The 26,768-nt window shown below is 46.8% G+C and overlaps 2 protein-coding genes and 1 long non-coding RNA gene across 7 annotated transcripts in view; 2 read left to right on the top strand and 1 right to left on the bottom strand.

The window, feature by feature from the left end:
• The window catches only part of LOC118514505 (protein bark beetle), a 28,176-nt gene extending 11,000 nt beyond the window's left edge, over positions 1–17,176 (top strand). Inside the window, exons 3-11 of one of the 2 annotated variants that reach the window (XM_036061440.1) lie at positions 6,142–6,317; positions 6,386–12,618; positions 12,693–12,904; positions 12,978–13,333; positions 13,423–13,548; positions 13,820–13,843; positions 13,974–14,442; positions 14,526–14,747; positions 15,091–17,176. In XM_036061440.1, coding sequence (XP_035917333.1) covers positions 6,142–6,317; positions 6,386–12,618; positions 12,693–12,904; positions 12,978–13,333; positions 13,423–13,548; positions 13,820–13,843; positions 13,974–14,442; positions 14,526–14,747; positions 15,091–16,191 — 8,919 coding nt within the window. In that variant the 3' untranslated portion in view covers positions 16,192–17,176. The remainder of the gene's footprint in view (positions 1–6,141; positions 6,318–6,385; positions 12,619–12,692; positions 12,905–12,977; positions 13,334–13,422; positions 13,549–13,819; positions 13,844–13,973; positions 14,443–14,525; positions 14,748–15,090) is intronic. The other variant, XM_036061441.1, reaches the window with a different exon arrangement.
• On the bottom strand, positions 14,770–20,700 carry LOC118514592. 2 transcript variants are annotated; one of them, XR_004906677.1, is made up of 3 exons: positions 20,515–20,687; positions 20,394–20,451; positions 14,770–16,180 (listed from the first exon to the last, which is right to left on the bottom strand). It is a non-coding gene; the product is annotated as an uncharacterized LOC118514592 (long non-coding RNA). The 2 variants fall into 2 exon arrangements; XR_004906678.1 differs by lacking the exon at positions 14,770–16,180 and adding an exon at positions 19,395–19,797 and having other exon boundaries at positions 20,515–20,700.
• A 335-nt stretch (positions 20,701–21,035) lies between these two features.
• Positions 21,036–26,768, top strand: part of LOC118514540 (midnolin homolog) — a 59,329-nt gene continuing 53,596 nt past the window's right edge. The window contains exons 1-2 of one of the 3 annotated variants that reach the window (XM_036061523.1): positions 21,036–21,154; positions 23,997–24,689. In XM_036061523.1, coding sequence (XP_035917416.1) covers positions 24,621–24,689 — 69 coding nt within the window. In that variant the 5' untranslated portion in view covers positions 21,036–21,154; positions 23,997–24,620. Of the gene's footprint in view, positions 21,155–22,598; positions 22,614–23,996; positions 24,690–26,768 lie in introns of those variants that run through there. The other 2 variants (XM_036061524.1, XM_036061525.1) reach the window with 2 other exon arrangements.

Raw genomic sequence — 26,768 nt, 5'->3', positions numbered from 1 at the left:
GAAAGCTTTGCATAATCCAATCGCTTTATATCGCTCAATGCTTCCGCATTTCATGGTATGAAATTGAATTCACTGTGAACAAAGTAAAAAGAAAAGCGCACAATTTTCACAGCAGCTGATTTATGCACTACCGTGAGGAACAATAAGATCATTTAAGTCTTCAATCTTCGCCAATAGTGATGGTGTCAGCTTTTTCGCGAATGTTTTGCCCAGAGTAGTCCCCATCATTAGGGAGTATGGCAAAGATGACGAGCAAAAAAGAAGGAGCGTGAAACTGTTAGTGGGTTCGCTTTCGATTTCCGGTTTGGTAACGAATTTTTGATTAGCTTCTTATTATAGCTGGTTGTTTCAGGCCGGTAGCGAGAACAGCTGATTTTTGCACTAAATTGTGTAACTTTTGCGTAATTTTTAGAGGGAAGATACGATTGGTCAACTTGATTCCAACCGAAAAAATCAACAGAATCAAATCATCATTGAAACAGAAACAAGGGAGCTTCAAACAGCAGTTCTTTCACGCATGAGTAAACGACAGTTGTAAACACTTGATTCATCAATTCCCATCACGCCCGATACAGTCGTTGGATTTTCATTCATAAAAGTGTTACAAGCCAAGAGCCGTAGTAACGGCGGTCGTAACAGCCGCAGTTAATCAATTAACCCCGACCTTTGCAGTGCGTGGAGCTCGTTTCGAAGAATCAGCTCCGCTCGATACGATTCTAGACATCGAGCAGGAGGTCAGATTCTTGGTGGAGTCTTAAGGGCTCCGAAAAAAAGGGGAGGAAGCATGTACTGTAGCAACTCCGCAATGAATCCAATGAAATTAACAGCTAATTGAAGTTGTGGTTCAGCTGAAGGGTTTACAGATCAGTTCACAGCGGGTCAAGCGTCGTTAATTAAGCTCTATACTCCGCTTCACTTTCGGAGATCCGCAAACGGGAGGGAAGTGTCTGTCATTTGCATTCTTTCTGTGCCGGCAGGTTGCTTCATTCAGTGTATTCACACTGCTCTCCAAAATTCGCTGCAGGAAATGGGTCTTTCTTTTTGTGTCTCGTTTATAAACCATTGTTTTGTTTGCAATGCCTCATCACAGGCCAGGTGATCGGCAGGGGTTGTTCACCTGAATACAGGCCCCCAAATACAATTTGGCCAGATCATGATCATAAAAACTGCACAGACGCTCATTGGTGCGTAACTTGCGTGCTTTTTTCCGACAAAAAAACGCACGACCCATTGATGTTTATAGCCGGCTGAGAGTGGGCCAGGCAGTGCCATAAACACATCATCATCGAAACGGAAAATTGACAATGGTTCCACAACAATGGTCCATCGCTTCCTCCGCCCTGGCAAGGTTGGCAGGAGTACGTCACAAGACAGCTGATTTTGCGACCCGCCACTGATACAGACCAGTCAATGGAGCCATTAATTTGAACACCTTCCTCCAGCGGAAATGATCGTCATCATCTCAGCGTTAGTCATCCGTGATGGGACCGAGGGAACACCCTGAATCATTGGCAAACAGGTGGACGTGGTTTCGGGTTTTTATTTGAATGCCTTGAAGTGGGCACGTGTGCTAGAAGGAGATGAGTCATGCGAGGTTTCGTAGAAGTAGAAGATGATTGTGATGATAGTTCTGGTGTAATCTAATCTTATGGCAGTAGCTTCAAGTACGGCTAATGTGAATTAAAGTTAGAACACTCTCCTGCAAAAAATATTAATTTGTTCCAATCCTACAAACATTGCCTGAACTGTAATGCGAGTCAGTATTTCTGTCGTGACAGAGATGCATTCATGGCGCCATATGGTTCGCTGCATATTTATGATCAATGGCTGTGACACGCACTCACTCGCGCCATGCGTACATTCACTGCACTAGAAGCAGTTGGAGCATTAGGCACTAACTAATGAGAACCGGTTTTGGTACGGTGCTTTGAAGCATAAATACAGGTTACCGCCGGATGTGCCACCTGTTGCATTATACATTGCCTCTCTGTTGATGCATTATGGTTCAAGCGCACGACAAAAAGAGGCAAATTGTGTTGAATATTCATGTACTGCGTGAATACTTCAATTGACAAAAAAAGATCTCAATATTTTCCCTTGTGTTTGGTGGAGATGAAAAATGTGCCTAATAAATAATGAGATTGAATTTCCATTCCATTCTTCTCAAAGCCAGCCGCATACAGTGCGTAGCATAATTTTAAGAGGACCATGGCAACAAGATTTTCTAATAAAATATTAAAAATGGTTGATTTTTGTTTAAAATCGACTGTCTATGTTATTTATACTTTCATAAACATTCTTATATATTTTTATAAATTTATATCAGTACTAATTGTATCGTTTATTCACTGAAAGTTGCCCATACCGTAAAACTTTTTGATTTTTTTTTAGTGTTACGGCGTGTAGCGTTAATGTCAGCATTTCGTATACTAATATAGTATATTAGTCAAAAGGCATCTTCTCCTTGTTCTTTGCCTTGTCGCGGGCTTGGTCGTTTGTGGATCTGTGGGAAATTGTTGGCAGGGTTAACGGCGCCGATCTTTACATGACAGGACCCTAGTTCAAATCCCATCCAAACTGCCTCAACCGTACGCAGGGCTGACTACTTTGCTATGGGTAAAATTAGGTCACAGAAAGCCAGAAATGGCAGGCCGAGACCTTTGGAGGTTGTAGTTCCAACGAAGAAGAAGAAGATTGTTTATATCATGGTGGATGTTTGTTATTTCTCGATTCAAACCGAACCATTCTTTTGTAGCGACGTTTGCTGTGAATTTGAAGGGTTTTTTAGTAATTTTTATTTCTTTTTGAGTATTCGAGACGCTGAATTGTCACTATTAACATTTTTATTATTTATTTATAAAATATGACGGTCCGATGCCGTATTGTCACCACCGCATGTGGTGACTGTGAATTAAGTTCACAAAAATAATTAAACAAAATTAACTAAGCATTTCCTCCAGGTTAGTTGCCATATCTCGGGCAAGCTCGGTTGAGACTTTTAACATTACTTAAGTTCTTTTTTTATATTTAAAAAATATTTTTTGTTTTATGGTGTGTTGGGTGATGCCGACCGTATGTAAGCCATGCCTAGAATTCTTTATACTTTCTTAAAGATTTTTTTTTGCAATGAATTAAAATAATTTGCAGCGTTATATTTTTTTGGTTAATCCAAGTAAAGTTATTTTTGCGATTTGGAGAAATGGTTAATATAATTAAATTTATTAAAACTTAAAATCAATTCAAATCATTTTTTAACTATTTACTCTGTACACAACCATGTGTGTCTAGACTTACGCCACACACTGTATACTCGTGATCTATGGCTTCACATTTGTCTTTCGAGTGATATGCAAGAAATTTGGATCTTATAATTTGCCCCTTTTGCCCTTTTCTATCATCCTTCTTCAGACAGTCGATTTATTTTGGGTGCTAATGAGGGGCACCACCGTTTTATCATTACATGGCAATTTAGAAACAATCATTGCCCAGTAATTATGCCGGCTGTGGTCTAAACTCCCGGTAAACAACAATGCACACTATACCTTAAGCTGGTTACGTACGTTCGACAGGTAATGGGAAACATGCGTCAAGAATCATTTGGAGGAAGAACAATTACCGTACTTTCTTTTCCTTCTTTCATGTTGCTTGTGAATGAGTCAAGCTTTTGTCGGTGGCAAGCATTTTCGTGTATATCTGCGTTTTAAAGAAACATAACGCTCGTTAAACGGTTGTTCTCATTTTTAATGGTTCTTGATCACCGTACTGTTAAATGGTAGAAAAGGGTGGCGATAAAAACAAAACGAAATCTTCATTCAAACATAAAAAAGGTACAGTTACGGGAAGCCACCGCAGTTCTCAGGGTATAAATTTGTTAGACTAAAACTGTTTCGTTACTCGTGGCACGCCACTCTGGTGCGGTTTGCTTGGAAGGAAACGCCAGCAAGATATGAACGAAGCTCTCCCCACCTTAGCAGGCACCAAAGGCAACATACACTGGCAAACGAGCGCCTGTACACGTTTGTGGTATCGTTTTACAGCGTTCTCTACTGACCTACATTAACTATGGCGTAGAGTGCCGAGACGCGCCACCGCTTGCCGAACCGGTGAGAAGTACCGAACGTTTGTAATAGAATTGTTGGAATGCTGCATGCCGGCAACATTCGCGCTTACCCCTGTCTGAGGTTGGGACGTTGGAAATTAGTATCAGATTGCAACGTATCAGCTGGTGCAACATAAGCAGTAGCAGCAGCATACATCAAGGGGGAAAGAAAGGGCAAGAAAATAAATACAGCAGCGGACGGACTGGCGCGCATCGAAAGTAAAACGTGTTAACACGAGTTAACACGTTTTACTTTCTCTGGCTTCAAATTGGTGAATCAATTACACTGTGGTAGCGCCGTATATAGAAATACTATTCAGAGAAACGGAAAAAAATATTTGAATTTTTAAACGAAAAAGCTTTTCTTCTTTAAGCAAAAAAAATCGTTCCTTAACTACGTTCCTCACCACACCGAATCGTTCTCCACGCTAAGCATCGCCGGCATTCCCACCGAAATAGCTGACACTGACCGCTACACATGAACCGAGCAACAAGAAAAAAAATGGCTTCGTCTGTTTATGTTGATAGTGGTTCGGTTTTTGCTTTGTTTTGCATTTGAAGCGCAGCACAATAATTGGCCCCTTTTATTATGCAACTGCGTGCGCGCGTGACGCGTGACGGTTCGCTTTTAAAAGCAGAATCGAGCAGAGGGGGAACTGACTCACTGCAGGAACAGTGTTAATGGAAAGAAATGGTGAAAGGGTCTTGACAAATCACAAAAACTAACCTGTGCAAACCGTTAATGCATACATTATCGAAGCCGTTTTCTTTGTGTTTTTACTCAGCTCATTGTTTTTGTATTGTTCGCCGGTGGTTAATTGTTTGGCGTTGCGGTCAGACGTAGAATTATGCTCAACACTTGTGGAGCACAACAACAGGATATGCATGGGACAGTTATTTACAAATGTGTATGTATTATACGCGACCGGAAAAACCAATAAAACTTATAGTTTTTTGAAGGTGTGCATTAAACATTTTACAATGGATCCAAAATGTTGTGTCCTAAGGCGATCCATGGTGATTGGTTCATCGTTTTTAATATCATTTATTTTATTATAAACTAAATTTTACCTCTTCTGTATGATATTATCTGCAAATACAATCTCGAGAGATCTTTACCTGTTTTTTCGTGATTCCTTGATTTGATTATACAGAGAAATAGCCTCGAGTCAGCCTTGCGAATGAGGGAACGGTCCGGATGGGACCTTTCCCTTATCTTCTTCTTATGTTTCTCTTCTGGTGTAAACCGAAATGTATAATGTGGGATGCACAGAGGGACGCCCCGGTGGTAAAAGCGACAATGGCGCCAGTTTTCATACGGCAGGACTGGGGTTCAAATCTCTATCCGAACCGTTCCCCGGTAGTGAAGACTCACCATCCAATTACGTGGTATTCTAAGAGGGCGATAGGCCAAGAAGAGATAGAATGTGGCATAGATTTCGGGCCACCCAACACTATTGTGTGACTGTAAAGCAGAGACTGATCAGAAATTTGAACGCTTTGTTACCTTGTGTGTTATCGTTGTTAATCTTTGATCCAGAGATCATAGCATCTGTCGAAACTTTGGAACTTTGTCCTGATCAGAATGAGCATTGATTTACTGAACTCGACTTTCGTCCGACTAAGACAAAGGCGAAATATCTTTTGAAAAGTTGGCGCGTCTTTTATCCAAGAGACTTTCAACTGTCTCCGGCAGCAACAAATTGATTGTTTTGAGGAAGAGGCGAATGAAGTCTCAAAGACCCAAAGCCTCTATAAATAAACGAAAAAAAAAATTGTTTTGAGGAACCTCTAAAGAAGGACCTTAAATATAATCATTCAACAGTTATGTAGGCTGCAGGGGTTAGCAACTGATTTTCAAGCCCCAGAAATAACTGACAAAAGGACAAAATGTCGGTCCAAAGAGTAGCATCAACGGTTTTGCACTTATTACCTCAGAGCTGCCTGGTAACATTTTTGCAGAATGTTTCTTGGTTGTCGGAAGTTTGTTTTTTTTTTTAGTAATTTTAGTAATTATTACTCTTTTCCTTTTTTGTTCGCAGGGTAATGCTGAAAACAAAATTACACTCACCACAATGCCCGACACGGGCTACAAGGATGTCCCATCCGATCCACGTGAAGCCGGTGCAAGACTGGTGGATGGCCCGAACCCACTCGCCGGACGACTTCAGCTGCTTAACAACGGCAAATGGCGGTCCGTTTGTTCAAACTCGAAAAAGTATGTCTTTCCCGGTATAACACATCTCGATGAAATGTCCTAACGCCTGGTTTTTTTCCACGTTTTAGCTGGACCATCGCAGACTACGAAACCACCTGCCGACAGATGGGCTATAAGGGAGGGCGCTTCTGGAACTGGATGGATCGGATCTCCAACTTCGAGCCGCGGCTGCTGTACGAAGAGCCACGGTGTCTCGGTACCGAGGGTTCACTGTTCGACTGTGCCTGGAACTCGAAGCAGGTCGGTTCGGGTGTGTGCGACTACCACAGTGACATCGGCATCCAGTGTTTGCCACTGTTCGACCAGGTGACACCCCATTGGCGTGGCCTAAAGTTCGAGAATGCCGAAAGCAAGGAGACGCTGTCGTACAACCATGTACTGTACGACTCCATCTCGCTGTCCCAGCTGCGGCACGTTGACATAATGCGTGCCGGTACGGGTCGTGGTGGATCGGCGGAAGCTGCCATCGGTGTGCTGGGTGTTCCACCGGTGCTGGAGTTTGTAACGATCGACCATTCGTCGTACACGGGCATTAATGTGACGAAACACGACGCTGCGTTTAGCTTCCGCAATGTGACGGTGCGCCGCAGCCGAGGCTTCGGTATCTTCATGAACTCGAGCTACGGGTCTGCCCATCTGGAGGGCGTAACGGTGAGCGAAAATGGGGCCGATGGTATCCGGTACGTGGGGCACGATTTGCGCGCCGACGAACGAACGGACCGTAGCAAGGTGTTCGATTTCTGCACACTTACCTCAACGGCGTGGCAAATCTATCCGCTGCAGCTATCGTTCGAACAGTCACCCTTTGCACTCTCGCCGAAGGAATGTGCCCGTTCGTTTGAAACGGCGTTTGGGTATGTGCTGACGATGCACTTTGTGTACTTCGAGCTGGCCAGGAACGAATCGGCACAGATCTCCGTGTACGATGGAATGTCGGAGAACGATCGTTTGCTGGCGTTGTGGGATGTACGAAACTCGACCCGGCCACAGAGTGTTACGAGTACGAGGGAAAAGCTGTTCATCAAGCTACGAGCTGATGCAAGATCGGCCGTTCTGGCACACTTCCGAGTGACGTCCGGTGTTACCAAGGCGTTCGATTTGAACGTTACGCAGGGCGTGGTTGTTGATAATGGAGGGCGTGGAATTGCTGTCGACAACTTAAGATCCCAGGTGCACGTGCACGAGACGACGATCAGCAACAATCGGCATGCGGCAGGATTGCACGTTACGAGCGGTGCCGGTGACGTTAATGTAACGCACTCCACGATCAACTTTAACCAGGGCGACGGCATCAACATTACGTACTACGGTGGCAACAGGAACGTTTCGCGCAGTGCCATCGAGGCGAACCGTGGGTACGGGTTCGCTATATGGTTGAATCAATCAACAACCGAACGACGAGAGTTTTTGGAGTTTAACCAAACCACCACCATAGAGTACTCGACGATCGCACGCAATCTGGAGATAGGAGTGTTGCACGGGAACTATTGCGGTGACTCGTGGGTAAACATTACGGGCAATTTGTTCAACGATAGTACGAGCGATGCGGTCGACATTCAGTCATGCTGGTTTGAAACAATAGCCCACAACCGGACGCGACTACAGATAGGACACAACAACTTTGACCATTCGCACCGTATCGCTATCGTGCTGAATCCGATCCTAAACCTTGAGGGAAGGATAGAGTACAATCATTTTACGCGCGGCCGGTACGGTGCACTGCTGACTCGCAACAAACCGCTGGAAGAATTCCGCCCACTGCCGGTGCGAATGATCGTACAGCACAATCACTTCATGAACAACGAAGGGATCTACGTTGCGTCGTTGGGCCTTTCGCCCAACACCGACAGCAAGACGCAGTCGATGCTATTTACGCGCAACTTTGTCAAAGGAAACCGCGTGAAGGAAGCGTTCGGACCGCTGGAGGATGAGGGCGAAGGTTTGGGAGGCGAGGGTCGTTTGAATCCTCGATCGCGTGTCGCCGCCCCGGTGGTGATTTCTTCGAACAATGTCGACGTCTTCCGGAACATCATCTCGAACCAGGAGTCACGGTACGAGGTCGGTTCGCAACTGTCCGATCAGAGCAAAGCTTTAAACGTAACGTACAACTGGTTGGGCAATCAGGACGAGGAGAAGATTTACGATCGTCTGTTCCACCGGAAGGATCGGTACGATCTGGCAAAGATTGAGTACTTCCCGTATCTTCTGCACCATTCGAACCCAGGCACACAGACAATCGCACAGTACCAGAAGTTTGTACCCTTTTTCCACAAAGAAGGCAGCGAACGAATCGGGGGAGAAGTCGACGGCCAGGAAATACTGCCGGCGGGAACCTATACTGTGGAACGTGACATTAACGTACGGCCTGGTGGAAAGTTGATCCTGAACTCGGGAGTCATCCTTAACTTTGCGCCAAGCGTAGGCATGATGGTGACGGGCAAGCTGGAGGCAAGAGGCCGCGCTCCGGATGATATTCTGTTCACGCTGAAGCGAGAAGCCGTCATGCTGGAGAACGATACGACCGAAGCGATCGTTGACGATCAAGAGTTCGCCATGGACATCGAGACGGAATCTATCGTGGAGAAGGTGCCACACGAACCGCAAACACCCAAAGTTCCGGTACGACTCGTTGGTGGTGCAAACGATCACGAAGGCCGGCTGCAGGTGTACACGGAGGGTGTATGGGGTACGGTGTGTGACTACGGATGGACCATCACGAATGCGGCACTCGTGTGCCATCAGCTCGGATTGGCACTGAACCCGATGGATTGGCGATTGCAGCGTTCCGAGGTTCCTGGCGCTGGTACGACGGAGGACGTACTGCTGTCGAATGTTCGCTGTACCGAGCACGACATTGACATTACCAAGTGTCGTGCGGAACGTGCGTCACAAGGTGACTTCGAGAACTCTTGCGGACATGAAAATGACGTCGGCGTACGGTGTTACGAGGGTGCTTGGGCTGGACTGCGGTTCGGTGTGTTGGCCGAGCGAGCAGACCTGCAGTACGTCACAATCGAGAAAGCTGGTCTGTTTGACTATGTGACCAATACTTTCAAACCTGCGCTACAAATGGATCTTGCCCGCCACAATCTCGACAGTGTGCGGGTGGTTGAGAACCTTCAGGACGGATTGGGAATCATCTATTCCGACATCTATGCAGGATCGTCGGTGAACAATGTGAAAAACTCTGAATTCTCTGCGAACCGTGGTAATGGTATCAGCATCAAGCAGCTCGGCTTGAAGGTGCAGGGCAGCATCATAAAGGACAACCGAGGATCGGGCATCAACCACGATCAGGTCGTTTCATCCCTGGAACAGCGCGAAATTACCAGCTGGTTCAACATGGTGCCGGACTTCAATGTGGACGATTCGGATTACCGGCCGATACTGGTGCCGGAAAGCACCACCACCAACATCGACATCGACCAGTGGCAGATTAAGCACATCATCACGACACCGGTACGAAACGATCCGGTCGAGCGAAAGATCATCATCCAGTGCCAACCGGGGTACGTTATCGGAATACAGCTGCTGAATCCGATCGAGAATCGTTCGACGGAAAACATCTGGATACACGATTCGCTTACGGGAAGTACGGAGTCGGACATCTGGCAGGTTAAGCGCGATCTGTCGGTGTTTCCCTTGACGACCAGCAGCTACGGCGCCATCTTGCAGTATCGCAGTGGAACGAATGCGCTCGGTGGAGCGGTATTGGTGCTTCGATCCATCCAGGCACCGATTCAGAATATCTACAATCGTATCGTACGAGGCCCGGTACCAACGCTCCAAATAACGTCTACCAAGATTCAGCGTAACTTCCGCGGAATTACGGGCACGTACTACAACCGGTATCTGGGTGAGTCCGGTGAGCTGTATCTGCGAAAGGCGAACGAATCGATCAAGCTGGTCAACTGCGAGATAAGCCACAATCGCGAGGAGGCCGTCTTCGTGCATTCGCCGTTCTGGGACGTACACGTGAGCAACATTTCCGAGATCACGATACACATCAACAGCAGTATGGTGCGGGACAATGGTCGGGGCATCAGGCAATTTTCGAAGGATTTACGCTCGTCCAACAATCTGTTCCACTACGTACTGCAGGACACGACGGTCGAGAGCAATTCGTACGGTGGGCTTGAGCTGAGCCTTCCGTACGTTTGGCAGTACAACGAAAACTTCACACACTCCGTGTTTCTGGGCAACGATACGTGGGCTAGGAACCGCAAGTTTGGTATACTGATCGATGGACACTACGCGGCAGTAAACATCTCGTCCAACATCTTTACCGAGAACGTGTGCGCGCAGGGTGTGATCGGATTCCGGGGCATGGAGAAGAAGATGCGGATCGATAACAATCGCATCACGCGCAACTACGGTAGCTACATGATTGAGTTCCGGTCGGACAGTCAAAGCGAAATATTGGGTGAGATACCGGCGCTGCTCGCATTCAACCAGATCGAGAGCAACGAGGAGCTGAAAGACTCGCGATCCTCGATGCGCAATTTCATCCGCGGCGAACGGAACAACGCAAACGATCCGACCTGTGTGATCGGTTTCGGAGGGGTGCAGAAGGTACAAATCTATCGGAATGTCATCTCAAACAATCAGCAGGATTACGATTTGATTGCGGGCGTAAAATCGGCACGGTTGCGGAACTATCTGGATGCGCGCGAAAACTGGTGGGGAAGCAGCGATGAGCAACACATCCGGAAGAGGATATTCGATTTTGACGACTGGAACAATCACGCCGAAGCGCTGTATCGGCCTTACCTGATTGAGGACATCATCGATGGTAGTGTGTCGGTGAGCGAAGGGCCGAGCCCACCGGTCGATTTGAATGCCCTAGGCGGACGCATTCTGGAGGATTTGTCGATCTACAGACGGGAGCTACCGTACGTGATACGGTCCGACATTACCGTCATGCCGGGCGTGACGTTCAGCATCTTCCCCGGTGTGGTGATGGAGTTTGCACCGAACGTGGGTATTCTGGTGCTGGGTACGCTAGTAGCACGCGGCACGAGTGACGCCGAGGTTATCATGAAACCGATCGAAAGTGCTTCGGAAGGCCTTTATCGAGTGGAGCGATCGCTCGAGAGCATGGTCAACTACGATTCGATCCGGCTCTGCACCAACCGAAACTGTTCGCAGGGTGAGGGAGAAAGCGCACGAGCGAAAGAAGGTTTCCTTGAGTACTACAACCACACAACGCTGCAATGGATACCGATCTGCGATCGACGATTTACGGAGCGTAATGCGCAGGTGGTTTGTCGCGAGCTGGGGTACGATCCGCTGGATGTGTTCTTCGATCACGATCGCCGGATCGAGTTCCATACAAACTCGTTGACCCGAATCTGGTCGTGGGTCGAGCCGATGGAGTGTCACGGTGATGAGTTGCGGCTTGAAGAATGTCCCGAGCGCTTGAATGGACAGCTGTACGGACGGCGGCACGAGTGCCAGTGGGACTCGGAGTTTGTGTTCATCAGCTGCAATGGAGAGCCGGAGCGGCGCAACTACTGGGGTGGAGTACGGTTTGCGAATCAAGACTTTGAGGCGAGCATGTACGAACATCGACTGCACGACACGTTTGCACATTCTACGGCGCGCCCAGTGGAAAGCGTAATGGATTTCGTTCGCATACAGCGGGCCGGTATGTTGCACGGCGAGAAGTCACCCGCGATACAGACGATCGCCAAGAATCCCAGTATCAGTTCGGTATCGATACGGGACAGTGCGCACCACGGTGTGAATCTAATCTCGCCAACGAACGCGATACACCTGAATCATCTGCAGATCTTGCGCAGTCTCGGGCAGGGTATCAATGCGATCTCGCTGACGGGCGAAGGGCGGGAAAGTGATGAGTCGAGCTACAGCCCTTTGAAGGACCTCGACTTGCCGTACAATCTGTTCTCGCTGGTCGATATCTGCGACACAAACAAGGAGATCACTCTGGAGGAGCGAGTGCTGGTGTACTACAAGTACGACAATAATCCGGTCAACTGTGTTAAAATCTTCAAGAGTGCTTACCGTGTGAAACCGCTCGGATTCCGCTTGCTGCAGTCGAATCTGTTCAACCATTCGAAGGAATACGGGCGGCGGGACATGATTCAGCTGATGGATGGTGATATCTACAACGTGTCGGCTCGTGTCATCGGTACGGTCGACGCGGATTCGGACAACCAGAAGCGACTGTTCCGCACGAGAGAACCAGCGCTTAGCGTGCGGCTAATTGCAAGTGGAGCACCGGCAAGGCATGGCTTTATCGCGGAAGTGGTGACGCTACCGATTTCAGCAATTGGATTCAGTAAGTACAGCCTTGGAGGACGTTCCACCAGAACTAGAGGGATTAACATTTCTTTAATGCTTCCATTCACTTAGATCGTGATGCACAACACAATATATCGAACTCAGAGATACAGGGATGTGTTGGTGGCGCACTCCAGTACACTTCGGTCGGGGAAGTGTCCCCGATGCTGACGCTGGAAAGAAACCGAATCATGAACAATTGTCGTCAGCTGTACGGAAACTTCTCATCTTGCGAGTCGGCGATCCGAATCGACGTACAGAACATGCAGTCGTTGCATTTCAGGGTAAGTGCTCCACACCGAAACCTCATGAAATAAATCAATCAATTGTACTAAAATTTCCCCATCTCTCTTTTAGAACAATCTAATCCAATCCAACCAGGGTGGTGTGTCGATTCGGGCGGACTCTCGAGGATCGGCTACGTCGTTGCGGGGCTGGATCCATCACAATCTCTTCACCCGTAACCGTAACCGACCGGCGATCTACGTGGACGGGCGGCAATCTTCACCGTACCAGGAGGTGATCATACACAACAACTACATCACACAAAACGATGCCACCTTCCGGGATGTGGTGGTGCTGCGGCAGGTCGTTTCCAACTTTACCTACAACTATGTGCACCGGAACAAGGGTTTGCGCATAGTGCAGGTGTCCGGATTCGATCGGGTGCGACTTCCAATTTATCAGACAACAACCCACAACGGGTTTTACGAGTAAGTGAAGGCCGAGCTAGGCATTTTGGACCACAAGCTGGCAAGATTCTAACGAAACCATCCTCACATATGTCTTTTTTGTTTTCCAGCAATGTGGCCACTGATTGGGAAGGACGGGCGACTATTGTTGCTGGAACGGCTGGTCAGCGATATGAGGATAACATTTTTGCCAATCCGGACAATGACTACGAAATCATAACCGTTAACCGATCGATGTAAGTATGGGGCCGGCGCTGTGGCAAACACTAACCGACACTAACTCTGTAGCTGAATGAATGAGAAGAAGTAGTAAGCGGTGTTTTCAGTTTCGGCATTCTCTACATGCGCGTTCGTGATGTGTGTGTGTGTGTGTTATCCGTATATTTTGCTATCAAAATTTGCATGCTATTTTTGACCGTTATTTCTCTTACTACTTCCCATCTTGTATTTCTCTAAACACCCCAACCACAACACTTCTGCAACTCCTCCTCTCGCGCCCACCGGCAGATTTGATTTCCAGTACTGGAATAGGTAGGTGCAGTGTTTGTGATTCCCCAGTTTAAACGCAATCGGTGTTGGTTCGCTTACTTGGTAGCTGTTACACAGTGATGAGCTGGGAGATATAGTGCTCGACTAATGTGCGATCGTTCCCTTTCTGCAGCACTCTGGACGTGTGGAAAACGAAAATTGATGCCCGCTATAACTACTGGAGCTACAACGAAACGCTAGCGGTTAGCTCGCGTATCCGCGATCGGTACGACGATAATCAGCTGCTGGAAGTGTCTTACCTACCGCTGCACATGAACAACCTGACCGTGCTGGACGGGAAGTGTCCACCGGGGTGGACGCTGCTGATCGATACCTGCTACATGTACGTCGGTGCACCGATGAGTTTCCGAGAGGCGCGAGACTTTTGCCGCTCGGACAATGCCTCGCTGCCCTTCATCCATGGGGATGCGAACGCGCTGTGGCTGTTTATCGAGCAGCAGTCACGCTATCTGCGGAACTACGAGCGGGTTTGGGTGCAGGATGCCAACTACATCGACCGGTGCACGTCCTTCCTGTACCAGAACGTCGAGGTGGAGGAGTGCCACAATCGACATGCGTTCCTGTGCGAAATTGATCCGAAGGTAAGCTTGCACAATCCATGCCCGATGAACCTTCTAACAGTTGACGAAAGAACCAATCAACTAATAAGGCTGTACGGTTTTAGGTCGAAATTGATCCTCTCCACTGGACGGCAAGTGTAGAGGTGATCGGTATTATTGTCGCCCTTGCATTGGTTATAGTGCTGATTTGCGTGGTGTGCGTTTGCTGGTGCCAGAAGTCACGCTATCGACACGCGCAACGTTTACAGCGACGCAACAGCATCCGCCAGAGTATGCGCAGTCTGAACAGTATCGATCCTCAGGGATCGCTTCGAAGAAGAAATTATGTAAGTATTGTGTCTTTTTGATCTTAACGCGGGAAGTGTGGTGGGATGTGGGTGAAGCGCTGTGGGAGCCCGTCATTTATTTCACCAAAATTTATTTTTGCAAACATACACGCACACACACATACTACACGATATGGCAGCCAACATCAGTTTAAAGGTGGTCGACAGTGAATGTCGTAAGTGAATGGTTTTTGTGGCTCGTCTGTTATGGCATGATTTTGATAAATGTCGAGTGTTTTAATGTAATGCTTGTATTTCATTTTTTGTGTGCTAGATTAATGGAGCTTTCAATATTCGATTTCTTTTCCCTAATGTTTCCTTTGCTGCTTTCTCTCCCTTCCAGGCAATGTCCCGTTCGACGGACACGCTACGAACAGCTACAACGAACGACTACAAACGAATGGCATCGAACGGTTCGATCGAATCCGTGGACAAGAGTGTCCTCAGCACCGAAACCAGCTACGACGTTTACGACCAGAAGCAGAAGCAACAGTACAGCAACGAGTACGCCGAGCAGCTGAAGAGTCAGCTCGGTTACAGCGAAAGCAATGGAGCACCGTCCGAGTACATCCCAGCCGCAAACAACGGTACGGGGCCGGCAAAGACGAAAGTGTACGGGCTGCCGGAGTACAGCAGCCATGGTGGAAGTATCGCGCTCGAGCTTGCATTCCGTAACGAAGGCTTCCGGGACACGTCCACCACCTACTCGGGCGTGACCCGTAACAACTCGCTAAGCACTGCCATCAACGAGGAATCGCCCATCATTCACGCACCGGGTGGTGGTGGTGGTGGTGGTGGTGAGGAAGATGTCGAAGAAGCTGGCTCCGATTACTACGGCAATTCGAGCACACTGCCGATGCGGGTGCAGGATAAGCTTTCGTTCCTGCACGAGCTCAAGCAACATCTGCCCGAGTACGAGCCACCGACGACTTCGGTCAGCCACAGCAGCTTCCAGCCGGCTCGAAACTCGCAAACCGAATCCCTGTCCGGTGTGTCCGGTGCCGCATCGTACGCACCACAGCGAGGTCCACCGGCAAGACCGGCACCACCGGTTATTCCACCACCCGCCGTCGGTCACGTGTACCAGCAACCCTCGATACAGGTACGCCGGCCGGCACCACCCGAACCGGAACAAATGCGTCGACCCGATTCGTACATGAAGGCTGTGAAGAAGTACGCTACCCCCGGCCGGGAACGAGACTCAATACTGCCACCCCCACCACGGTCCGACATCCAACGGCCAAAAACGGTGTACGAATCGTCCGGCGAGCAGCAGCCGGCCGTCTCACCCATCATGGATCCTTCGCCGACGACGCGGGCCAACTATGCGCGCTCCAAGTCGGAAGCGTTGCTGGAAACGAATTTCGACGGTACGGGCGCACCACCGCCAATGCTAAGCGCTGACAGTCGCAGTTACTCGCAACCGCTCGAAACTGCAATGTGAGATAGGTTTTACGTTAGTCTAATTAGCGAATCGTCCGGCAGGGCAGGACACCGGGGTTCAAATCCCATCTGGGGCCGTTCCCCCCCCATAGTCGGGACTGACTATCCAACTATGCGGTATCACAGTAAGTCAAGAGGATGTCGTTAGGCCAAGAAAGAAGGAGAGTGTGGTACGATGTGCTTTCTATATTTGTTTTGTAAACGAATTGTACAGTGTTATAGGTTTAAGCAAAAAGGAAAACGATTTAAAATAAGGGCAAACAAAAGGGCACGAGTTAGGAGTGTGTGTCTGTGTGTGTTAAGGGTGAAAGCCCCGCAACAGGCACATGCGCTTTTTAGTCGAAAGCTCGCCAAACGCTTGACATTTGTACGGTTTCGATTCGATTCGGGTGCTTTCAGTAAAGCTTACATGTTCTGTGTGTTCTGTGCGTTCGATAGCGCAACAGCAATAGGAACACTCATTTAGTATAAAAGCGGTTCTACATTACACAAAAACAAAAAACACAATCGTGATATAGAACGAATAGAGTAGTTTGGTGTACTTGCCTGTGCATCTCAAGCATCACCCATTGACGGTGCCTTAACGTTTTCATTTCACATTATGCTAGCCTTTATTGCCTGCCGCGTTTGGTTGGGCCAAGGTATGTTAGGTTCCATGACCAATGAAAAAAGAAATTCTTTACGTGATAAAGGAACGAACTAAGGGACGGTGGCAGCCTTGTGTTGCAATGGAATAGATTTTGTTCAATGTTTTTAAAAAAGGAGAGGAAAATAATTGCTAGCTCTCGTGTTTAATTTTAATCAACGACAATCGATCGGACAAAGAAGCATACACATACACACGGTATAGATGTTGTATTTGAAAGTGTTTGTTGCTAGCAGTTTGCGTTTATAGTGTAATGTAGAATAATGGTTCGATTTTACATTCGGCGGAATAAAGAGCAACACGAAAGAATGTTGCAAAAGGTGTATACAACATTAAAAAATGTGTTCATATTTGTATTTCTATCTCGACCATTCCATTGGCGAGGACTCCATCTTAATATGGTTTACCATGCCTCCTTTGTTCATGTGAGCGGCTTTAAATAAAAGACTTTACCGGCTGGATCGTTCGGTGCCATTTTCATGACAGGACCAGACCACCAAAGCCATACGAGCCTTCATTATGGACGCGTTTCCTTGTTTATCCTCCTCAAAAACAAAACAAAAATAATGCTGAGCATTTTCTTCTAGGATGCGATTAAGAGGAATTAAGCTTGGACAGAGTCTATAACTCGAAGGAGTGAGTCAGTAATAAGTCTGTTAATGTTCGATTAAGAACCAGCGGAGCAGATTCAATTGAGCGGAACAGCTTGCTAAGGATTTAGTAGTGCGAGTTGGTAGCCAGCATCCTTGAGCTTATCCCAATATCCGTTGTTTGCAGCGCTGACTTTTGACCCCAGATATGGAGGATCAAGCTGAATGGCTGAACGCCCTTAACAATTCGAATCTTTTGACCGGGCCAGTGTCCGAAGTCAGGAGCTATTATACGAAGCTCGTTGTCGAGTTCTCGCGGTCTTGGCCTGCTGCAACAACCCTCGATACCACTCACGGTTTAGCGCCGTGGTCTGCCAATCCGTTATCCCGACCGTTCTGGCAGACGCATCAACGCCATCACTCCATCTCAATTTGAACGCCTACCACGCCATGAAGTCCTCTGTCCGACCAGCCCACCGGAGCCTGGCGAGTCTAACTCGCTGCATGATGGTGGGAATATCGTACAGCTCGTAGAGCTCGTCATTGTAGCAGCTCCTCCATTGTCCTTCCACACATAAGGGCCCAAAAATTCTTCTGAGCATCTTCCTCTCCAACGCTGCTAAGAGGGTTTCATCAGTTTTGTACAAAGTCCTTGTGACAGAGGCTTATGTGAGTACTGGGACTATAAATGTAATTCCCACCTTGTCCATCGCGACAGGTATTGAGAGTGGAGAAGTTTCCTCAGGCTGTAGTATGACCGGTTGGCAGCCAGCACCCTTGCGCGTAACTCAACATCAATGTCAATGTTGTTGTCGGTGCTGACTTTTGACCCCAGATAGGTGAAGTTTTGGACGACTTCGAAGGTCGATCACCTTATGGAGTTCGGGACTCTCACAACAAGCTTACAAGAAGGTACCGCTTGGGGACCCTTAAAACCTCTGCTTAGCATGCCTTTACTATGATCCGCCCCTGGAGATGAAATTGAAATTTTGGATGGTGCAAATTGCCCTTCAATTAATCAGTATTTGGGCAGCTGGTGAAGCCATCAATAGTTAAGACTTTAGCCAAGTAAATGTCCCATACGATTTCTTTCTTTGGCAAGCTTCTGCTACATATTAATTCCTCAACCCCCAAATGACGTCTAGTCTATGTAGAAGATGGCTCCGAGTTCATTACCTCCTAGCTTGGACATGGGCTAGGTTGAACTAGGTTAAACTAGGTAGTACTAGGTTGGCCAGAAGCAAGCTCGGTTAGTGCCGACACTTGGTGGTACCAAAGGGCCCTAAAAGCTTTAGGGCCTTGAAACGTACAAGTGTAACTGCTGCTGTCCTGCGATCTTCTCCAAAATTTGCGCATGGTGAATATAGAAAACAATCTGCAAAAAAACGATACGAATATATTGGACGCATTCAAATTCCACCTGAATCAGTACAGCTGTATTGACGCGCCGGTTCAAATGGTTCGTGCGAAAATCGGTAAACATTCCTTGAATTTGATCATCGACCTTCTTCAGACAAGTGGTTCTACGACGATCGTGCGTTGTTTTTTGTTTTTGTTTGTGTTTTCCGGCAGATGGAACTGGGGAATCCAGAAGAATGAATTTGGAATATTGTTTGCTAAACAGCGATTGGTTGGGTGAAACGAGATTTTAGTATTTGCCTGTAGCTTCTTTTTTGTTGTTGTTGCTGTTTTAGGTTGTTCGGCTTGTTTTGCACACCAAATAAAGGCTTCAAGGTCGACAACGTATGCAAAAATATGGTTTTTGATTATAACAATGTTTCTTTGTAGGAAGCAAAAAAGAAGATGCAATACAAAGCACAGGGTGTGTGTGCGTGTGTCATTGTTCTGGTTTTCTCCTTCCACATTCCTTCGATCGTTCACTATGCAAATTGTGTTTCCCCCGTTGCTTTACAATCGTATGCATTGATTAGGAACGAAATTAACACAACGAATTCATTGCTAGCAAAATATGAGTGAAATGAAAGGTGGAAAGAGTTTGTTGTATTTTTGTTTCTCAACTGCTCTGCATCCGTGTTTATTTCTAAACCTTTGTCGAACAGTCGTGTGCTCTACCGCTATGTTCAAAATGAACAAACAAACACCTGAAGCAGCGATCGTAGGAAACTAACTGATGCCATAGCAGTTGAAACGTATCCGTGCATGAGGATCGAAATGCGTGGAACAATCCGCTTCATTCTTCTATGAATTATTTGATAAAAAAGTGCTCAAGCAAATAGAAGACCCCAAACGACTATTCATTCTTTCGTGAAGAACAACGTTATCTATGCTTTTTCCCCACTTGGGGTAGGTTAGTGGCGCTAAGCAATCAATGAACCAGGACCTCGTTATCTGCAGAATCGAATAGATACATCTGTAAGAATAGAATAATTGAGCAAAGTCTTGTAAAGACATAATTGAACATTGAACATTGGGCTCTGATAATTAAAGGTTCTCTGAAACCTTAAATTATGATTTAAAGGGCGGGCTGGAGATCACACAAAACGTGGTTGAGTGAAAACACACAGCAAGGTTGGGTATCGAAAGCCAACTGGATCTTCCTCCCATACTGAATTGAACTGACTATTCCGCTGCGGGTATATTCAAGTCAAGGAAGCCACCAATGGCAGGCCAAGGTCTCTCGGGTTTAAAGTCCCGATAGAAGAAAAAAAAAATTTTTTTTTCCGAACAGAACGAAATCATCTTCAGGAAAGGCAGTCCTGCACAGAACGAAATAGAATCAGATCAATCATCATCAAGGCCGATGAAGTCTTTTGGAGGTAAAAGGTGGAATGGAAATTGAGGACCTCCTACGTTGCAGCTGACCAGACCATTCATAAGGCTCGTCATACGAAGCCTCTCTTGAAGCCAGCTTCTTCTATGCAGATTGTTCTGATGCCTACACCCTTTCTTGGCAAACCCCGAAAGATCATTCCACAAGCATCCTAAATGGAGTATGGTGCAACTTACATACTCAACTACAGCCGTCTGTTGATTCATTCCGATTCATTTCCAATCGATGGTGCACCTAAAAGCAATCACAAATATTAACTCACAAATCATCCGCACAGATCTAACCTAATATAATTACCGTGCCGTAAAACAATCGCATGTTTTAATGTGAAAAAGTGCGTTAACCCGGCACATCTACCCTCCATCCGTATCGTACGCCAATGTAAACAAACCAAACTCACTTTGACGTCTCTCATTTACTCACGCACACATCCACACTCCGAGACGCATTGCGTTTACGGCCTGCGATTCAATACTCATGTCAGACTTTGCTCAACATTCCCATTCGCGGACAAAATAACAGAAAAAAAATACCACACACTAATGCAAAAGTATTTATGTTTGTATGTGTGTTGTGTGTGTATGTCTGAGCTTGTTGTACCAAACACTAGAAAAATGGAAAAGGGAACAACTGAACAACTATAAACCATTTCACCGCCTATATGTGGGGGGTGGGCTTTATCTAAACCGAAACCCAAGAACGGCCCAACGGAGGCAACGTGCTATGGTAGTGTTTGTACTACGCACAAACACAGCCTCCCATCGCCAAATATACATATAGCGGTACAACTGTCCGCGCGGTACATAAGCATGCTCATAGCACACACAGCATAGCTCTTTTGCTTCGGATCGAGTTTCTCAGAATTTGTTGAATAGCAGAAGAGTGAGGAAGTGTCTGCCCGTAGTACACAGGTCCGTGCGTGTTCGTTCCGTGAGAGGTGCGTTCGTGTGTGTTGTTTGTTGTGTTGTGGGGGAGCCACCCACATCGCCACCTCCTGCTGTGACCTCTGTCGCACTGTTGCACCCGCAGCAGTCGTGAAGTCGGTCGAACGGTCGAATGTTGGGTGAAATTAGTCATTGGGATTGGGGTGGGGGGTGGGTCATCTGCTAGAGGAAAAAAGGGAAAATAATTAGCGGATTCGCTACGAGCATAAAGCATAGGCAGGCAGATAGTGTCCTGTGCGTTTCGTTACCCGAGGCAACAGTCAAACAGTTTTGTTATTGCTGCGCCTACAGACACACAGCTGGGGTGAGTGTGTGCTCCCTTCTAATCATGTCCCAAACAAGCTCGATCTTGTTCGAAACCTGTTCTTGCCAGTTCGGGAGCGGTGACTACATCAGATTAGCGCAACGGCCGAACGCGTGCGTGTATTGGGAAGAAGGTGATTTACGGCACGGAACAATTTCGATTGCGAATTTCTAGCTCTTCCATCAGCTTCTCATCGTCGTGCGCCACGCTAGTGCACGACGAGAGTGCAATGGCCGTGACGGTGATGACACAGGAGCATAGTGAACCCAACACCAGCAGCATCCCCCAACGCGTGGCGAGATTGCATTGATTGGAGTGGACGTGCTGTTGCTATTGTTGCTACTATTGTTGCATTCTAATGCCGCGAGCAAAGAGAGTGTATATGCGCACACACACATCCACGCATGCATCCATGTGCACATAGGAAGCGCATCGAATAAACTTTTCGGGAGTACGCGCGCGAGAGCTGTCAAATGCAATTGGGTGTAATCTGTGTAATTGGCGTTATCTTATCTCACACCCCGCAACGCACCCGTCATTACTCGTGTGTGTGTCGCTTGAACAATAATCATACCCACTCCAGCCCACAGCTCACCACTTCAGGCACAATTTCGGTATTTATGGGTTTTTCGAAAACCACTTGAGGTTTGGAGCACACTGTTGGCCCGCTCCGAATACTGCGTGTGCGCGAAGGAAAATTATGTTGAGAAAGTCCGGAAAGTTAGGAGTACACTGTGGCCACTTCACAATCCGTGCAACATGCATGCAACATGGAGCATATTTATCACGGCTGCTGCTGGGCCTGCTGACGATGATGAGCCTGGGATGTGAGTAGTGAGCGGTGAGAAAAATCCACTCCACGCAATCGCACGTGAGAAAGCTTCCGCATGCATGAGAAAAAGGAGGGCAGGAGATCATCCTGCTCTGCTTTGTTGCAAGAAAAGCGCACACGTGTGAAACGTGTCGGTGTGTGTGTGTGTGCTCCAGCGTAAAAGCACCGCAGCAACGGAAGAAAGGATACACACACTCACACGCACGCACAGAGGGAGTCTGCGAGCTTGCAATAAAATATGGTCGAAGTAGCAGTGTTTTGACGGCGCGGTGGCTGCTCTCGTGCGGATTTTTTGGCGCTTCGGTCGCTGTCGGTTGTGAGTGAGGTTTTATTTTTACGGTCAAAGCTGTTCCCTTTGCTGTAGGTTATGTTATCGATTAGTGGACAGTGGTGTGGCAACTGACCACAGCAGGGATGCACGCGTACCACATCCGGGCACACGGGACGGTGATTCGTAGTGAGTGAAATTTTGGGGTGCATTTTCCATTTTTTTTCCGGGATGGTCGCGTGATAAGATAGTGGTGGTCAAACAACTCTCGGCCTGGTGGATGACGAATCGAATCGAAAAGCAAGTTTTCGAGAGATTTCCGTGGTGTGCGATAGTGAATAGTGGTGCGTAGAGAGCTTCTAGCATTTTCGGCAGTTTTCGGAAAGGTTTTACTCCTCCTATTTTAAGCGAACTAATTTACGGACATGGAGGACATGTCCGTTTTAGTGAAATCTTTTTTTTTGCATTTGTCAAGTTCTGCTAAGCAGTAAGCAGTAAAGCAGTCCGATGTCAAAAAGTGCGATTTTCTGTACCGAAAAAGGTGACAGGTGACTGTGTCGATTAAAAGGTCGATTCGCTCGGTGCAGAAAAGTGCAGCGCCTGCACGACTAGCACTACAGAGCTCATCTTGGTGTAGGAAAATTGAAAAATCGATAACATTTTATTGCAGCTTGCCTACTCTCGGGCGCAAAAGGCTCGGCTAGGCCGGTTTCGGGCCTGCGAACGTGTGAGCGCGAGCGAGAATGGTAAAAGAAAGAGAGAGAGCGAGCGAGCGAGCGAGTACTACTTCCAACTCGAGTATCCTTTCGACTAAAAATGTATGGATGTGTATGTGTGTGTGCGGGCAGTAGAACAGGAAGCACAGCACACACACACACATGGCGTAGTGAACGAGCCCAGAGCGAAAGAGTGAAAGAGAGAGCGATAAAACGCAATGGCGAGAACAACCAACAGTTTGTTCTGCTCTGCCTTTGGAAAAACAGCGGAAAAAGAAGACCGTCCCGTGCGTTGCTAATGGTGTTGCTAGTTGCTATTTTAGAAGCATTTTTAGCAAACGGAAAAACTCGGTTTGTGTTTGAGATGGTCCCTATTTCTCCTTTGTTTGACTCTTGTTGCTTGCTGGTCGTTAAGGTTATGGAATATCATTAATGGATGGGGTGTGTGTTGGGGAAGGACGAACAGTGACATGGGACGGGTCTTGTCAGTATAGCAATTTCCTTTCCTTTTTTTTGTTGGTTTCCTTGGTTGCTGTTGACAAAGAGGAGCTTTCATTTCAAATGATTTTTGTCGTGATATGGCACTGAAAGAAGCAATCCCATTTTGGGCGATAAATAGTTTTTAAGGGTGGCGTTTTTGGTTGTCACCCGCCCAAAATGTCTAGATCGGTGTGCATGGTTCCATCATATTTTTACATCATCCCTCTGCTTGTAGTGCATCGTGAAGGCCACAGCCCCCAGGTCCGGGAGTGAAGCGCAGCAGTCGCCGGAAATGCAGATTGTGCTAGAGTTGTAGCTCATAGAGAAGGTGGCACCAACAAAAACTCAGTGATCCTGACCCAAGTGGAGGGTAGTTTTTGTTGCTCGCGCTTGTGTATGTGTGTGTGAAAGTGTGTCTGTGAAGCGCCGTGTGTCTTATGAGCCGGGAGGGTATAGTTTGCCTGTTAGTTTCGTTCGTGATTTGTGGAGTGGTGTTTGCAACGTAGTGCAAACCCCTATCTCTTACGCGCGTGTGATTAAAGTTGGCCGTGGAAAAAGAAAGCTCGAAGAGGTGGAAAGCGCACGGGAAAGCACGCACAGAAGCAGCAGCAGTGAGAAGAATCGTATTCGCGTCCGCCGGTATAAGGAAGGACGTTCAAAGTGCATCTTCACCGTGCAGGACATCAGCGGCCTCGACGTCGAGGACGAAGACGTTGGCGGAGCAGGCGGCGGAAGACGGACGGACGGCGAGGTAGCAGGAGCGGGCGGGAAGCAGCTGGTGGTGGTGGCGGCGGCAAGCGGAACACGTACGAGGCGGCGGTGCAAGGTGGCGTCGGGGAAGCGGGCAGCGAACCAAACTATGCTCAAGTATCTAACGAACAAGCTCCGTACACAATCAATCAACGATGAGAATCATGTCAATGAGAAGGTAAGTGAGTAGTGAGCAGTAGTCGGTTGATTCATAGGTAGGCGATAGGTGTACGTGGACGAATGTATTTACGGTTCCGGTTTTCACAACAAAGGAAATCTCAAATAAGGGTTCTCGATGGAATCGGGGATAAGGGTGATTGTTTCACCTGATGGACTAGTTAAACGCAATCTATGAGCAGTTGACGTCATTTCACACATCAAACAACTTCGCATACTAAAGGCTTACACCAATTTGGCTCCTTTATGCATTGAATTCTAGTTGCCGGTTTGGAAAGGACATGACCATGATCCTTTTCCAGGACCAGCATGATAGAATGTGTGTGTGTATGCGTGTGGATTGTGAGATTGCATTTCTTTGACCTGGTCTTTTGCTCTCGCTCTCTTGCTTGCTGTACGGAGAAAGTTGCCAAAATGCACCGGCCCAACATTTCTCACCGGTTACTAGAATCCTTGGGAGGCAATGTTGCACTGTCAACATGTGCACACTATGCTTCTCAGAGCTAGCTGAAGTTTATTCTGTTCTCTCGGTAGTAACTGTGACGAGTATAGTAAAATCCATGTCAGTTTGAGTATAACAACAGATGAATTTGTCCTCTGGTAGAAAGTTAGTTGATGTCACATAGAAGCAAAACACTGGTAGCAAAAAACTACCCACTGGCATGATAATCCAAAACTCGAATCTTTGGAACCATTCTTAACTATAAAATATCACTTACATCACAAAACTGTGATGGGCAAGGTTAATCGGATGTTGGGATTTATAGCAAGAATTTCAAAAGAATTCAACGACTCAAAGTGCTTAAAAACTAAGTCTAAGCCTCGCTTGCTCGCTCAACTATAGAATTCAAGTCTGTGCTTGGGATGCCTCCTTCAATATTTGCGTAGGTTTACTTGACTTACAATTCTGAATTTACTGTGGATTCATCCCATTAGATTTGGGTTACTATTTGGTGTTACAGGTGGAGAGGCCTCAGAGGACATTTAGCTCAAGCAACATTCATAGAAAAGCTTTAAGCGAATGGAATTGATACACCTCCTCAATCAACAGTTTAACGAATTTAGCGACCTACACGATTTCAGTATTTGCCACACTTTATTCAAAACTAATATAAACATAACAGCCCATCTTACTCATTCCACCTGTATCCACCCATAAATCAGATGAATTATCCAATTGTTATATTTTGATTCTGACATCGATAAATCATATTCTACAATTTCTGGCATCCATGACTTAAATTACCCTTATCGAGATGGTTATTCTTAAGAGTAGCTACGTAAGAGGAAACGTCCCCAATAGGATTTTCTACCGGTGTTAGCAGCTAGCACCGCTATCAATGGACCGCTGGGCTGTTCAATCCCTCCCCATTTTGTCAATTGTTATATATTGTATTTCTTCTATTGTTCCCTTCATTTTCCATGGTCTACGAAATAGTTACGATAACTTGTCCCGATGTTATTAGATCCACTAAGTTTAATACAATATATCAGACACCAGAGGCAAGCACAAGACGATGGTATTGCCTTAATGATTTCTGATAAAAAAAACTCATTGGTTCGGCTGTATCGAAAACTTCATAATGTGCCATGATAGCTGATTTCGAATGGTTTAATTTTGGTTACAAAAGAACGGTCCAGCCATTTTGCTTAAAACTTATTTTCACAGCAAATACAATTCGCAATGGTTGGATGACATTCCTTTTCCAGAACTACCAAATAACAGCCAGTCTCAAATGGACATGGACAAGCTTTGCTGCTAGTCCACAATTGCAATCTCTTTGTTTTCCCTTTTGTTTTGTGAAGAACTTATAATTCATGTAACATTGATTCACTGCTTTGAAATATTTAGCAGAATTTGAGTTAAAAATCACTTATACAACCTTTGCTGCTAGTCCACAACTGCAATCCCTTTGTTTTTATTCTTTTTTAAATTTACACCAGGTACTAGAATGCATCCAAATGAGAAGAAATGTGTTGTCATTGTAGTAGAAGAAAGTATATTTTCTAGAATTTGAATCAATACGATTCCCGCTTCGAAGATGTGACGCTAACATTCTACCTTAGTTTGAGTATACCA

The sequence above is a fragment of the Anopheles stephensi genome, chromosome 3 (genome assembly GCF_013141755.1).
Source record: "Anopheles stephensi strain Indian chromosome 3, UCI_ANSTEP_V1.0, whole genome shotgun sequence".
In the NCBI taxonomy this organism is placed as follows: domain Eukaryota; kingdom Metazoa; phylum Arthropoda; class Insecta; order Diptera; family Culicidae; genus Anopheles; species Anopheles stephensi.
This window is presented reverse-complemented; position numbering and strand designations above follow the sequence as displayed.